Below are 14319 nucleotides of genomic sequence, written 5' to 3' on the forward strand. Positions count from 1 at the left end.
TTTGTTTCTACTGTAGTAAAAACAGCAATGGTTAGCAGTTAGAAGACTTGCTTCCTTTCTTGCTAATTAGTTGTCTGACACTGGGCAAACTTCAGGGCCCATTTTTCTCATGTGACTAGGCATCAAAAGAGTAGTTGAATTAGAAGCCTTTTAAGATTCCTCTGACCCACTGACTATGCCATTTCTAAGGTTCCTTCTAGCTCTAAAATTCTATGATTCTGAGGTCAAGAGACAGTTGAAGATGTGCCAAGTATCTTTCATACTGAGCTTGATACAGATTGAGCTTAATAATATGACATTCACCATTTCTTCATTCCAAGTATCTTCCATACTATTCTGAAAGTTTTTATTTGTACAAAATGATCACTAAGGTGCCTTCAGAGTCTATGGTTATGGACTGTTAAATCTCATCTTAACAAAAAATAGATATTCTTCTATACCTAAAATAACTTTTTAGAGTTATTTCTAGGGCTAGTTAAGATTATTTTTTCTTAGTTGAAACAAAATTTAACTTTTAGCAGATAAGTGCATTGCTTTTCCAGTATAGGAGCATAAAAGAAACAGTGAACAAAAAAACATGTGCCTTTGGATCAAGCCAAAAACTCAGAAAGTTTACACTTTAAGGGCACTTAGAATGACACTGCTGTGGAGGCTGATAGCAAAACCAGAAAAGCTCATCCATTTTAGCAGTGTAATATAACCCTGAGGGGAGTCTGTCAATTGAAGCGTTATCACACTTTAAACTCTTTTTCACTCAAACTGTCAGGTATCTATTTATCATTTCTCTTTGGTAATTCAGCCATCGTAAACATAGACACCTTTAGTGACTTTGTAATTGGCCCTCATTACAATACCAAATTACCCTGAGGGCTTGCGAACAAGAAAAAGAATGTTCATGTACGCCTATGAGCTAGGCATTCTGAGGCAGAATTAGGTCAAAACAACTACAAGCAGGTATCTTCAATTATTTATAATACTAATATTCAAAAATAAAAGAATTGTTTACTTTAAAACAGAACCCAAAAGCCAACGAAAAAGTCTATTGGATTTTTATTTTTACATGATTCAAACTTTGGAGGATAAAGACCAATCAAAAAACATAACCACCACTGCACGATTCTAAAGGATTACATAAAATATTTGCTTTCAACACACAATCTTAAACTTTATAATTGTTTTTACTAATGGGATAACAAATACATAATAAATTACATAATAATTTTCTCAATAACAAGTAGTAAAAGATAATGACAACGCCAGCAAGTCTTCTTACATAGACTATTATAGCCAGAAAATAAATTTCAAGCATTTGAGGAATTTAGTAGATCAGTTAGCCACTTACGGAAAGAAGTCTACTTAAATATAAAATTTATGGGGTTTTATCATGAAGAGCCTTTTCTCTATTTTACTATTTTTTTTACCATTTGGCTTTTTAGTATTTTTATCTCTCTTTGAAGAGAACTTTTTAAATATACAGAGTGAAGAGATTTCACCGTTCCTCAGTTAATTAAAAAGAACTTATATGAAAACAAGTATGATCACAGAATTTCAACAACGGTTTTGATTCAATTATTCTATATTCTCTTCCTGGTTCTGAACAAGTCACTTAAGTTTTTCCCCTGAAGCCCCTTAGTAATTATACTTCATATTATCAGGTTTGAATATCTGTTGAAGTTTCTTTTGAATAACCCCAAATAAGGCTTGAATAAATTTCCATCTAATAAAAGAAAGCACTGACAAAGAAAAGCATAAAACAAAATAATCTATTTGCATTATATGGTAGGAGGTGATATATCAATTAAATGAAACTCTAGAGGCTATAGCTCTTAGCCTTTTGTGTAGAACCACTTATGTTTGACAAAATACAGAAAGACAGAACAACTTTCAAAATATATTAAAATATCATTGGTCATTTCATATACTATCAACTTATGCTTCACCAATAATTTCTGGGTATAATTCCAGGCCCATAACTTCAATTTTAGAGTAAACTAGTTATCAAACTGGTACACAGACTGCCAAACTAATACTGCCAAAATATTATTAAAAAATCATGTCTTTAGTGAGAAAGATTTATCTACCTAGCTAAAATTCGTATTATTCTAGATATCCCTGGAAATTTTCAAAACCATCAACATATCTTCAGTTAATAATTTAACATAATTTTTTGAAAGAAGTTTGTACTAATCAGAATTATGAGACAGTATAGTCATTACATTTCTCGATTTAAAAACATTTTAAAATTTGCTCAAAGAGAGGGTCTATGTAAACTACCTTAGTTTGAAGTTTTAAAATATGTTAAATACATTAATTAGTTAGACTAAATCACTTAAATGTTTTTAATCTCCTCATATGACATCCATGTTTGACTATTTTGGGTAGAGAGATTTAAAAGAAGAAAGTATGAAGACAGGTGACTAAAATGAAAATTAATTTTCAAGGAAATAAATAAATATCCCCAAGCTTTAGGACAAAAACCCATAATTTAAAACTTGAGTAAAGACTTTCTTATAGTAAAATTATTTTTTTAAAAAATCAACACTAGCAATCAATTTGATTTTTGTAAGTTATTTGATTATTGCTGTAAATGTACATATAAAACGAACACATTAAAAAGTAATCTTTTCAGCCTAATTTTTCCTCTAAAATACATTAACTTACTCACATTTTTTCCATCTAGCAATTCCATGCACTTTTCATTTCTGTTGAAGTTACCTACTACTTCAGGATGGACACAAGTGTGATCCCTGCTGGAAAGAATAGTCATTGGGACCCCTGAGTATGCTGTCCTCCGGAGCTCTCTAGTAATCTGAGCAATCTGCTTGTGTGTGCGTGTCCCAAAATATATTTTGGGTATCTTGGATTTCCCCCCATGATCCTTCTTAGTGGTATTTGAAGAATCTTGACTGTTTCCTTGTTTAGTAGAACAGCAGCACCTAGAACAGTTACCAGAGGGCTGTAACAAAGAAAAGAAAAGATAACTAATGTCTGGACTACCATAACATTGTTATCAAACCTCTCATGGAATCAAAACTATAAGCAGTGAATCACAACTGTCAAATAAAGAGAAATTCATGATGTTACATCATCTAAAACTTGCCATTAAGGAAAAAACTACAAATTCAATTTCAAATTGGTTCTCCTTCATAAATAAATGATAAATGATAAACCATTTTTAATCATTATAAATGTTTCCATATTTGCATTGTTTTCTAACATACTACTCCAACTCTCAAATTCCAAATGTTTTAAGTATATTTTAATTATCCTCTTTCATAAATTATAAAAGTAAGATAAAACAAAGGACAATTTTCATTTTTGCTTAGGTTTCAAGTGAACTTGTGATATTACAATTTAGAGTTGATAGTGCTATTTTTCTTCACAGCACAGTCCATTCAAATATCCTATAATATACCAACATCTTAAAAAGCATTTTAAATATAGCTTACAGAAGAATAGAAATATCAAGCTGAATCTAAAGCATCAGTCAAAAACAAGAAAAGAAGACCATTCTCTAGCGAAAGTATGAAAATGAATGCAAATTATTAATATTTAATAATAAAGGCAGGTTGCTTGTGTGGAACAAGTACATCTGAAATTCAATTACCTGTCATGGAATGTAAATCCATCAGTAAAATTACCAGTCAGGATAGCTTTTCCTGGACAATTTTACTCAATTCAGTTTCATAATTAAAATAGTTATATAAAGGCACCATATGGAACATCAGGAGTATAGTCTAGTATTTAGCTGGTTTTTTTCTCCTGTTTCCAAACTCTCAAAAATAAAAAAATTTAAAAAGCTTAATGCTATATATTAGAACCCAGGGATTCTTAATAACTACTCCCTTCTCAACCTCAGTTACTATAAAATGAGACAGAATGCAGCCTCGTTTAAGAGAAAGACTATGAAATGGTTAGTTTATAGGAATGGTCACTGATAGGGAAAAAAACTAAATAGCACAGTAGCTTAAGAGAATTTGTACTAGAGAGTTTTAGTTCAGTAGAACAAACACACCATTTAACTGCAGATTTTTTTAAAATTATAATCAGTAAGATTAGCCTTCATAAACAAATGCTAAGTCATAGCATGTTACACCACAATACTGGGGATCAAGCTGTCTTTTAGCCTCAGCTCAGTGGAAAAGCAAGTTCAAATTACTCCCAGTCTCGCTCAACCTTGTCCGCCATTAAATATTACAATACATGATAGAATGGATGTAAATGTGACCCTTCTGGAGCTGTCACTCACTGGGATAAAAGGTTCACTGATGTGCCAAATAAACAGTCAGTCAAAGCAGATAAAGTTACAGCCATGCTGGAATTGTTACATTCCCCTCTCAGGTTGCCAGTAACAGAAGATTTCATTACAGAGTGCTGCCACATTAAATAGCCAGTTCCAAATATCCTGCCTTCTATATTGAATAATTACTTATTCACTGAAAGGATAAAAAGAAGAGTTATGAATGGGGCTCTTGTCAACAGTGAGGCAGGAAACAGCTGACATGTGGTTTATGTTACATATGTTGCAATATCTAACGATTTATGGTCACACAGAAAATGGCATGCAAACTATATCATGATATTTCTGACTGAATTCCTTTCTAGCCTCTGCAATGATCACACTAATTAATTAACTCAGTAAAAGAATTAAGGTAACTCTTGGTAGCAGAATTAGTTGACTTTTCCATACCTTCAATCTTTCACTAGTTATATTAGATCTCTTCCCTATGATACAGTTAAATTCACTCTGAATATTAGAATGCTAGGGTTCAATGCATTGTTATATTCCACATGGATATAATATATACAAGCATAAAAGTAACTCAATAATGTGGCCTTTTTTCAAGGCTTGGAAAACCTACTTTTTGATATAACACTTTTCAACATGAATTCCACTTAAAGCTTTATCACCCACTCCTTTTATTTTAATTCCACTATTTTTCTAAACAAAAAATTCAAATGCTACAGAAAAATACAAAGTAAGTCAACCACCACCACAAATAACGTGCAGACCCTTCTACATATATCTTCCACTATTTTTTCAAATAGAAAGGGATGCTATTATATAGACTTATAACTTGCTGCCTTGTATTCAAATGTTTTAATTCTTAAAAGGGGTATTTGCACTAATAATTTGAAAAAGGGATCTGCTTATCTTAAAATATTATGCTAGTAGCTGTACTAACAAAAGTAAAAGATCAAGAACTAGCTTCAGAAAACTCTTCCCACTAGAGCAGCTTTATTTAGGTAACTTAAATTTGTTTTTCACTCCATAACTGAGAAAATTTTAAACCACGGGTAATTTTATACTAAAAATGTTTTTTGTTTAAGTCTTAAAATGCTCTGAAGTAATTATACCATCTATGAACTCAAGGGTGACTCCTCAAAGAAGATGGTTTTTCAGTGGGTGGTTGCACAAGTAGAGTAGAAGATAGAAATTAAGAAAGGTGATTCTTATTTATTTGCAATATTAAAGGGGAATTATTTCTTCAGAAGTGATCTTCTATTGGAGTTTCTATTTAAAGGATTTGGTATAATCATATTTGAAGATGGAAAAAAATGAATGTAGCAATAGAACAGAGGCTTAAAAAAGACAATTATTTAGTAACAAAAGAGAATTATTTGTACCAAAACCAGCAAGTTTCAATTCTGTAAGAAAACTAGAGAAAGAATCCTGAAACAGCAATGATAGGAAGTCATAATATCCTCCACTCCAATAATACGCTAATATTTTCTGGCCTCTCTCTGAAACCCTTTGACCTAGGGGTTTTGAAACAATAGATGAACAAAATTAAATATTTTTCACTAAGCATTTCTCCTGTTAACAAATGATCAAGTTTATCTTTCATAGGGATGTCTTACTTTTGTTTTTGCTCTTTAAATTTACAGACTATATTAGGAAACTGGAGAATAAATTAACAAATATTCTCTCTCATCTAATATATCTGAACGTCAAGAAGACAAATCACATGGGCTCCCAAAACCTGTAATCTCTAAGAACTGTAAATAGCTACACTGTATGGTAGAACCAAACTCTTTAAGAGATGGCTTCTTTTCCCATAGCTGGAAACTGTCTAGAGTTCTTTTACTTTAAACAAAAGGCAAGAAAACTTAACCCAAATAACACCAAAAAAAATCTATTATCATTTAAAGAGAAACACAAGAGATAAATGTGGGTGTGACAGCTCTATTATTAGTTCCACATGCAGGAGTCAATTGTTTAAAAATACATTTCAAATTTACAGTAGCCAAAACTGTTCTTAGGTCAGCAACCAAGGATTTTAGAAAATTTTGTGTCTAACAATTTCTATTTATTCCCTCTCTTGTCATACTACATAGAGACATATATTGAAATTTTTTGAAAGGATAAAGAAAGAATATAACATTTGATCTTGAAAGGCCAACTGCTGATTCCTTGCCACTATTCCTTTCACAAGGCTACAATCAGAAGTTTAAGTAGATTAAGATAACTACATCAACCTCTAAAGTTTCATAGTTCTCTCCAGCCTTTCCCCACAACAACAACAAAAACTACTATGCCTAAATACTTGGAAAAATAAAAATTAGCATGGTGACTATGCCTTAAAAAGGAAAATAATAAAGGAGTAGTTAGAAACTATTGCATTGTCAGAGATGTTATTTTGTAAATTCATAAATCAGGGGAGTATCTAAAAGCTGTTTATGAACTGAATTCTAAAAGCAAGCATAAAAGGATATATTTAATATGAAAAATAAGTAATAAAGAAGTGGAGAGGAAAAGAGACCAAAAAGAAATAAAGGGAATGAAATTACTGGTATGAAATAAAGGGAAAACTAGGTCCACGAAATAGTAACATATGTGCATGCATTGTCTTTCAACCACACTCCAAATTCTCTGAGGACAGAAACTGTCTTACATTACTTCATCTACTCATTCATTGAGCATGGTGTTTTGCATATAACTATAACTTAATTTTTTTTGATTGATGGATTGTGATTAATGTCCTTAAACCAAATACTATACCCATGTACCACATTTTATCTGTAGATGCTTAACTGATGCCCTAATTTGAAGTCCTTCACATATCAAAAAATTACCTCAAAATAAAAAGGTTAGCTTTTAAAAGAAAAAATACAGGACAATTTGTTATTTTTCAAGAATAAAAAGAAAAATCATCTTGTTATGACAATATCTGAGCCACTGTAGTTGTGGGCGACAAACACATATCCTGATATATTCATTATTAATAGCTGTCATTTATTAAGGCTGTCCCTGTGCTGAGCACTCCACATGTACTCATTCATTCATTCATTCAAGAAACATTAGAATTCCTGATATATCAAGCCAAGTAGAAGACAATGACAAGGGTCACTTCACCCCACTGACAAAGAGGGCTTTACTTTTTAATTGTTCTACAAGGTGTGTTTATCAATACCAGTTTCGCTCACGAGGTAAAGAACTGTTTAAAGTTGGTACTCTAAGTGCATTATTTCCTGAATGCAACTACAAAATATTCTTAAGGATAAGCTATACAATTTATTTCATAAAAACTATTTTAACTTATTATTAGTTGACATTTAAGTCAAATATTTTCTAACAGGATGGATATTATATTCCAAAAGGGAAAAAAACAAAAATTCTCAAATAAGAGACTCTTTAGAGCAAGTGTCAACAAACTTTTTCTGTAAAGGGCCAGAAAATAAATATTCTAGGTTTTGTGGGCCATAAACTCTCTGTCCCTATACAGGAAAATATCTTCATTATCTCAACATAGGAAAGGATTTCTTAAACAATACACCAAAAGCACAAATGACTGAAAACACAATCTCGAGAAGATATGTGCACTGTATATAACCAACTGAGGATCATTATTCACAATATATAAAGAATTCGAACAAATCAATTTTTAAAAAACAAACCCAATAGAAGAAAAAGAGCCCAAGAACAAGAAAACCACAGGAGAGAAAAGCGGAAAAGCCAATAAACATCTGAAAAGATGTGTAACCTAATGCTCAACCTCATTACTAATTAGGAAAATGCAAATTAAAACCATAATTAGATTCCATTTCACATCCAGCAGACTGGGTAGAGAGGATATACAGCAACTCTCTCATACACTGCTGATCCAAGTATAAAGTGGCACATCCACTTTGGAGAACAAATTGGTGATCTAGTGAAATCAAGGATACATAGACCCTTTGCTCCAGCATGACCCTGCTAGGCATACATGCCAGAGAAACTCTTGCAAATTAAGACAGATACAATAGGGATATTCTTTGCAGTACTGTTTTAATAGTGAGGAAAATAAGCCAAGTGTGTCAATAAAACAATGGATAAAACTGTGGAGTTCTGTCAATCTATGGAATATTGTATATAATAAAATATGAACCAGTCTCCCATGTATTGACATAAATATCAAAAAAAATTGTTGAGCAGGCTGAGTATGACTTAAATAACATTTTATTCTCCCCATAAACTTCCAAACAAACTGATGACAGGAATAAAACTATGAAAACTTTATGAAAAGAATTAGGAATCCCCACTATGGTAGATAACCCTTGGAGCTAAGGACTGTAGTAGACAATATACCTGAAAAATGCTTAAAAGTGCTTCAAAAAGAACCTAAAACAGCAAATACACTTGTTCGTCCTCAGCAGCTTAATACCTAGCAGAATAACTTTCATCTTAATCCGCCCTGACCAAAATTTTCAACTAATTTATTAGGAAATACGTTCTTAATTTACATCCATGGACTGTTACAGAGGAGAGAGTTTGAGATCACCCAGAAACTACAAACACAATTTTGTATGCATTTTTAGAAAGTCAGTCCATAACTTTCATCATGTGCTCAAAGAAGATTGTGACTTATTTGGATGAGGGCTTTATTCCAGAATTTATGTCTGATTTTACAATGGAAATAAAATAGAAATAGCATTTTCTTAACAACCAACTTGGTTAGTCACATTAATTCTGTAAAGGAATAAACCAGTTGACAGTCCAAAGAAGATAATATTATAAAGGTTCCTCTACTGCTTGTAAATTAATATCTCTTTTAATGTTTGTTAATTACATAATGCTAACATAATTCTAAAACACTTAGTTCACTAATGTATATTTCTAACTCCATTTTACATATGATAAAGTAAAATCTAAAGTTCTTCAAGTTGCTACAAAATTCATGATAATTTGTGAGAAGTTGGAAGTCATAACCTTAAATCTTAAAGCTTTAACAGGATCATTTTTACCTACCATTTAACTTGGCAAAAAAGCAAAATACTGCCCTTTTTTAATCCAAAACATCATGCACCTAAAGAGTTAGTGGTAAAAAAGTGAATGAATACTGAATTATACTTTGAGGCATATGAAGGAGGGTTTACTGTTAATCTTTATCAACCACTTGCTGTTTTCCAAGCCACCTAAACAGGTACTGAATGCCTGTTGTGCAAAATCTCACATAAGCACACACTCTAGTAAGATAGCAAAAGTGACATAACTATACCTTTTCCACTATTCTTTTTTAAAAATTCAAACAGTAGTACTCTACTGCCAGTTTCATGATTAAACTGCACAAGGCAGCTGTTTATCTACTCACAGCAACCAGCAGGTGAACCTGATTCAATATTTATCACAGGCTTTCACAGATCACTGCTAACCAAGCAAACGTTTTAATTAAGCTGGAACTTGCTTCAAAGAGCTCATTCAAGATGTCAATCGGCAGGTAAGGGATCAGATACAGTGTCAGGTGAGAGTGTGTAATACAAATCCACAACTTTCTTCATCCCATTGCTGTAAATTAGCCTGCTCTAAAGTTCAGACTCTGATTGTAACAGACTGCCAGTCTCCTGGAATGTGTAACTGAAGTCACTCAAATTCTATTGTGAAGGTTGTAAGCAATATGTTAAACTGCAATGGGCTAGCACATTAAGACAGATCCTTTTCACGGTTGTTTCTTGATACCGTAAGTGTTTGTTACCCTACTCTCCACTTACTGTTTACTTTCTTGCCTAGTGTAAATGGGAATTCCTTAACACAGTTGCCTCAGATTCTGAAAAGTTTATAATCAAGAAAAACCCAAAGTGGTATTTTTAATTTTTAATCTAAATTTATACTAGAACAATTATATTCTGTAAGACTTCTCAGTTTAAGAACAAACACATCATAAAGATGACCAATCTGTATAAAGCAAAAATTCTCCTGGTATAGTAAAACTTATACAGATGTGACTATAGCAATGAGTCTCAAAGTATAGTGATTAGTCACACTGACCAACTTCATGAGAAATACCTGGGGTATTTACAACAACAACAACAACAAAAAGGAAAAAAAGAAGAATCAAAGAAAGGAAATGGGAGAAAAAGGGAAAGTTTTTCCTTCAAGAAGAATGCTAGCTGAAAATTATAAATAGAACGACAAAATTTTAAAAATCACCATTTTGCAACTCCCATGTAATAAGTGATTCCTGCAAGGTACATAAATGGATGCTAAAATCACTGGGTGAAAAGCTGTTGGGAAACAAGATATTCACATAGTTTCCAAACATCACCCCACAGATTACTTATTAATTACAAAAGAAAAACATGCCTTTATAATGGAGACCTGGTAGTCACCACTTGAACCAAGTGGTCAGTTTTAACATTAGCAGTAGTGAGACAAACTGGCATCAAGTGCCTCTTGATGTGATATAATAAGAAATATATTTACATACTCTTCTTGAACAAAACTGCATGATTATGAAATCCAAACAATCAAGCCATGAATCAAAAAGAACCCAGGAATAGAGAACCTGTGGTAAAAAGACATATATGTATATTATTTAGTTGGTGAAAATTAATCCAGCTGCACTCTTGTGGTATTTGCACTTGTATATTATACTTCAAAAATCCTATCCCTTGGGATTGCCTGACATTTATTTTCTCCTTTATTGTATAGTATTTTGGTATTTTTCAAACTTTCTTCAATGATCCTTTTAAAATAAGAAAACAAAGCCATCCTGTGACATCCTCTTCTACATACTGACCAAAAAGCTATAAATAAAACTTACAAAATAGACATTTTTGTGTCTTTCACCACCATTAAAAATTAGTAGACAAGGGCTTCCCTGGTGGCGCAGTGGTTGAAGAGTCTGCCTGCCGCTTCAGGGGACATGGGTTCGTGCCCCAGTCCGGGAAGATTCCACATACCGCAGAGTGGCTGGGCCCGTAAGCCATGGCCGCTGAGCCTGCGCGTCCAGGGCCTGTGCTCTGCAACGGGAGAGGCCACAACAGTGAGAAGCCCGCGTACCACAAAAAAAAAAAAAAACAACTAGTAGACAAGTTGGGACTTCCCTGGTGGACCAGTGGGTAAGACTCCACGCTCCCAATGCAGCAGGCCCGGATTTGATCCCTGATCAGGGAACTAGATCCTGTATGCATGCCACAACTAAGAGTCTGCATGCCACAACTAAAGATCCCGCATGCCACAATGAAGATCCCATGTGCTTCAACAAAGATCCTGACTGCCACAACTAAGATCTGGCCCAGCCTAAATAAATAAATTTTTAAAAAATTTAAAAAAATTAGTAGACAAGTTATTATCAACATACAAGCCTCTGAAGCAGCATTACCCAATAGAACTCTGCAATGGTGGAATGTTCTTTACCTGAACTATTGAATGTACTTGCCACTAGCTACATGTGGCTACTGAGAACTTGAAATGTGATTAGTGCAACTGAGGAACTGAATTTTAATTAAATTAAATAGTCACATGTGGCTAGCAGCTACCATAGCAGAAGTGTAGATTTTAAATATTACCATAGGACTAAAGAGAAAATTTTGACTTAGACCCGTGTTCAGTCTGGTGCCAAACTTCAATGGAATTCAAATCCGCATAGTAAGAATTTTATTCACAGATGCTATCCTGGGCTTCCCTGGTGGTGCAGTCGTTAAGAATCCGCCTGCCAATGCAGGGAACACGGGTTCGAGCCCTGGTTCGGGAAGATCCCACGTGCCGTGGAGCAACTAAACCCGTGCGCCACAACTACTGAGCCTGCACTCTAGAGCCCGGGAGCCACAACTCCTGAAGCCCTCATGCCTAGAGCCCGTGCTCGGCAACAAGAGAAGCCACCGCAGTGAGAAGCCTGCGCACCACAACGAAGAGTAGCCCCTGCTCGCCGCAACTAGAGAAAGCCCACACGCAACAATGAAGACCCAACGCAGCCAATAATAATAAATAAAATAAATAAATTCATAGATGCTATCCTAATAGAGTAACCCTTCAGTTTGCTGTATTCAACTCTCTTAAAACCTCCTGTTTCAAATAGCTATATTACTTGATGAAGACAATGTTAAAATTAACAATTAATTAATTATTACTGTGGGTTCTAAACTTAATTTGGAAAATAAACTAGTGAGAATAACCAAAAATTTTTAGAAAAAAGATGGTTAAAAATAGTATATATTCTCATATATGTAAGAATTTAGTATATATGATAAAGATGTTATACTAGGCACCTCTTTAGACACGTGTTCAACTCTTTATTCTGAAAACAGTTCATCAATTATAGCCCCTGCTAAAAAGGTAGACCCAGTATCTACATTAATAACACATGACCAAGCCCAAACACACTCCCAAATATAGCAAGACCAGTAAGATTCACTTTCCTAGGAATCTGTATTTGGGTCATTTAGACTGAGCTGATTAAACTACAGGGAACAGACCAGAACATTTCATAGACTTTAAGCCTTTCATTTTGAGATGTGATGGTAAGGTCATATAACAGAGAATAAGTATCCAGAAAAAAACAATCTACAAAAAACGAGAGAACTCTACACACAGAGGCAGAAAAGACACACTTAAGGTCCCAAAGAGAAGACAGAAGCTGCCTAAAAACCTCTGAGTTCCAATAGGGCAGCTGTATATCTTGCTTGATCTTTCTGGAGTAGGCTTCTAATTCTTCAAAAGCAAATCACTCCTGATTAAGTCAGGGGTTGAAATATCAAAGAAATAACGAGAGAATTTCCCTAAATTGAAAACGTCTCTGAATCTTCAATATAATAATTAAACCCACTAAGTAACTAGCATCGTAAATGAAAAAGACTCTCACTTAAACATCCAGTCATAGAGATTAGAAATTATAGAACAGCCATTCAAAAGAATGCAATGTAGTCATTAAAAATGATGTAGAAAAATATCAAATGACATCAAAACACATTACTGATCTATTATTACAAGGAGAGATAATTGGACATTATTTGCCTCCTGAGTAATGTTAACAGCAAGCATACAGGACTTGTGTTATTCAGAAAAACAAAAAAGCAAAAAACAAGGACAAAATCAAACCTGAATCTAATTCAACCTGTAGACCTAACTACCATTACTAGAAATATGGGGATAGAGGACTATCTTAAACGACACCAGGTGGACAAATTCAAACAAATCCCGAATATGAGGAATCCCACAGAACAAATAACACAGTTTTTTCAACAAATAAATGGCACCTCTCTTAAAAGAAATGTCATGCACATACCTTGTTTGGATTCTGATATTTAAAAAGCCAACTCTAAAATGACATTTTTTAAGCAATCCAAGAAAATTGTAACCAGGATAGATATTAGACTAAGAATTACTGTTTTTTTCCAGCTATAATAATATTACTTTTTAAATGTCATTGCTATGGGGTTTTTTTGCTTGTTTGTTTTTTTGCGGTATGCGGGCCTCTCACTGCTGCAGCCTCTCCTGTTGAGGAGCACAGGCTCCGGAGCGCAGGCTCAGTGGTCACGGCTCATGGGCCCAGCCGCTCCGCAGCATGCGGGATCCTCCGGGACCAGGGCACGAACCCGTGTCCCCTGCATCAGCAGGCGGACTCTCAACCACTGCGCCACCAGGGAAGCCCCATTGCTATGTTTTTTAAAGTGTTTATCTGTTTTAAATATATAAATTGTTTTATGGGTAAATAGATATATGATGTCTGATAGTTGCTTTAAAATATTCTAGTCCTTCACCCTTTCCTCCAGATTCCCCCAAAACAGAAAAGAAAAAAAATGGCAGGGGGTAAATAAAACAAACAGGGGAGGTAAAATATACTGATAATTGTTAAAGCTGAGTGATGGGCACAAGAAGGTTCATTATTCTGCCCTCTCTCTGCTTCGTATATGAAATTTCCTTAAAAGAAGATTCTAAAAATAAGGAGCATTTACAAATACGTTTTTCTAAAACAAATACAACATTGATCCTAAACCAGATCTAGATAAACTTCCTCTCAGTTTATCTAGATTTGGTGTAATATCACTAATGAATATTACCTTGCAGGCCAAGATGGCAGAGTAGAAAGACCCCGAGCTCACCTCCTCTCATAAGCACAC

The 14319-nt window shown here is 34.0% G+C and overlaps 1 protein-coding gene across 1 annotated transcript in view; it reads right to left on the minus strand.

The window, feature by feature from the left end:
* The window catches only part of BRIP1 (BRCA1 interacting DNA helicase 1), a 207443-nt gene that overhangs the window by 139001 nt on the left and 54123 nt on the right, over positions 1-14319 (minus strand). Inside the window, 1 exon segment of the mRNA XM_007464912.1 lies at positions 2666-2956. Within this exon segment, the coding sequence (XP_007464974.1) occupies positions 2666-2956 (291 nt within the window).

The sequence above is a fragment of the Lipotes vexillifer genome, unplaced genomic scaffold (assembly GCF_000442215.2).
Source record: "Lipotes vexillifer unplaced genomic scaffold, Lipotes_vexillifer_v1.1 scaffold788, whole genome shotgun sequence".
NCBI lineage: Eukaryota > Metazoa > Chordata > Mammalia > Artiodactyla > Lipotidae > Lipotes > Lipotes vexillifer.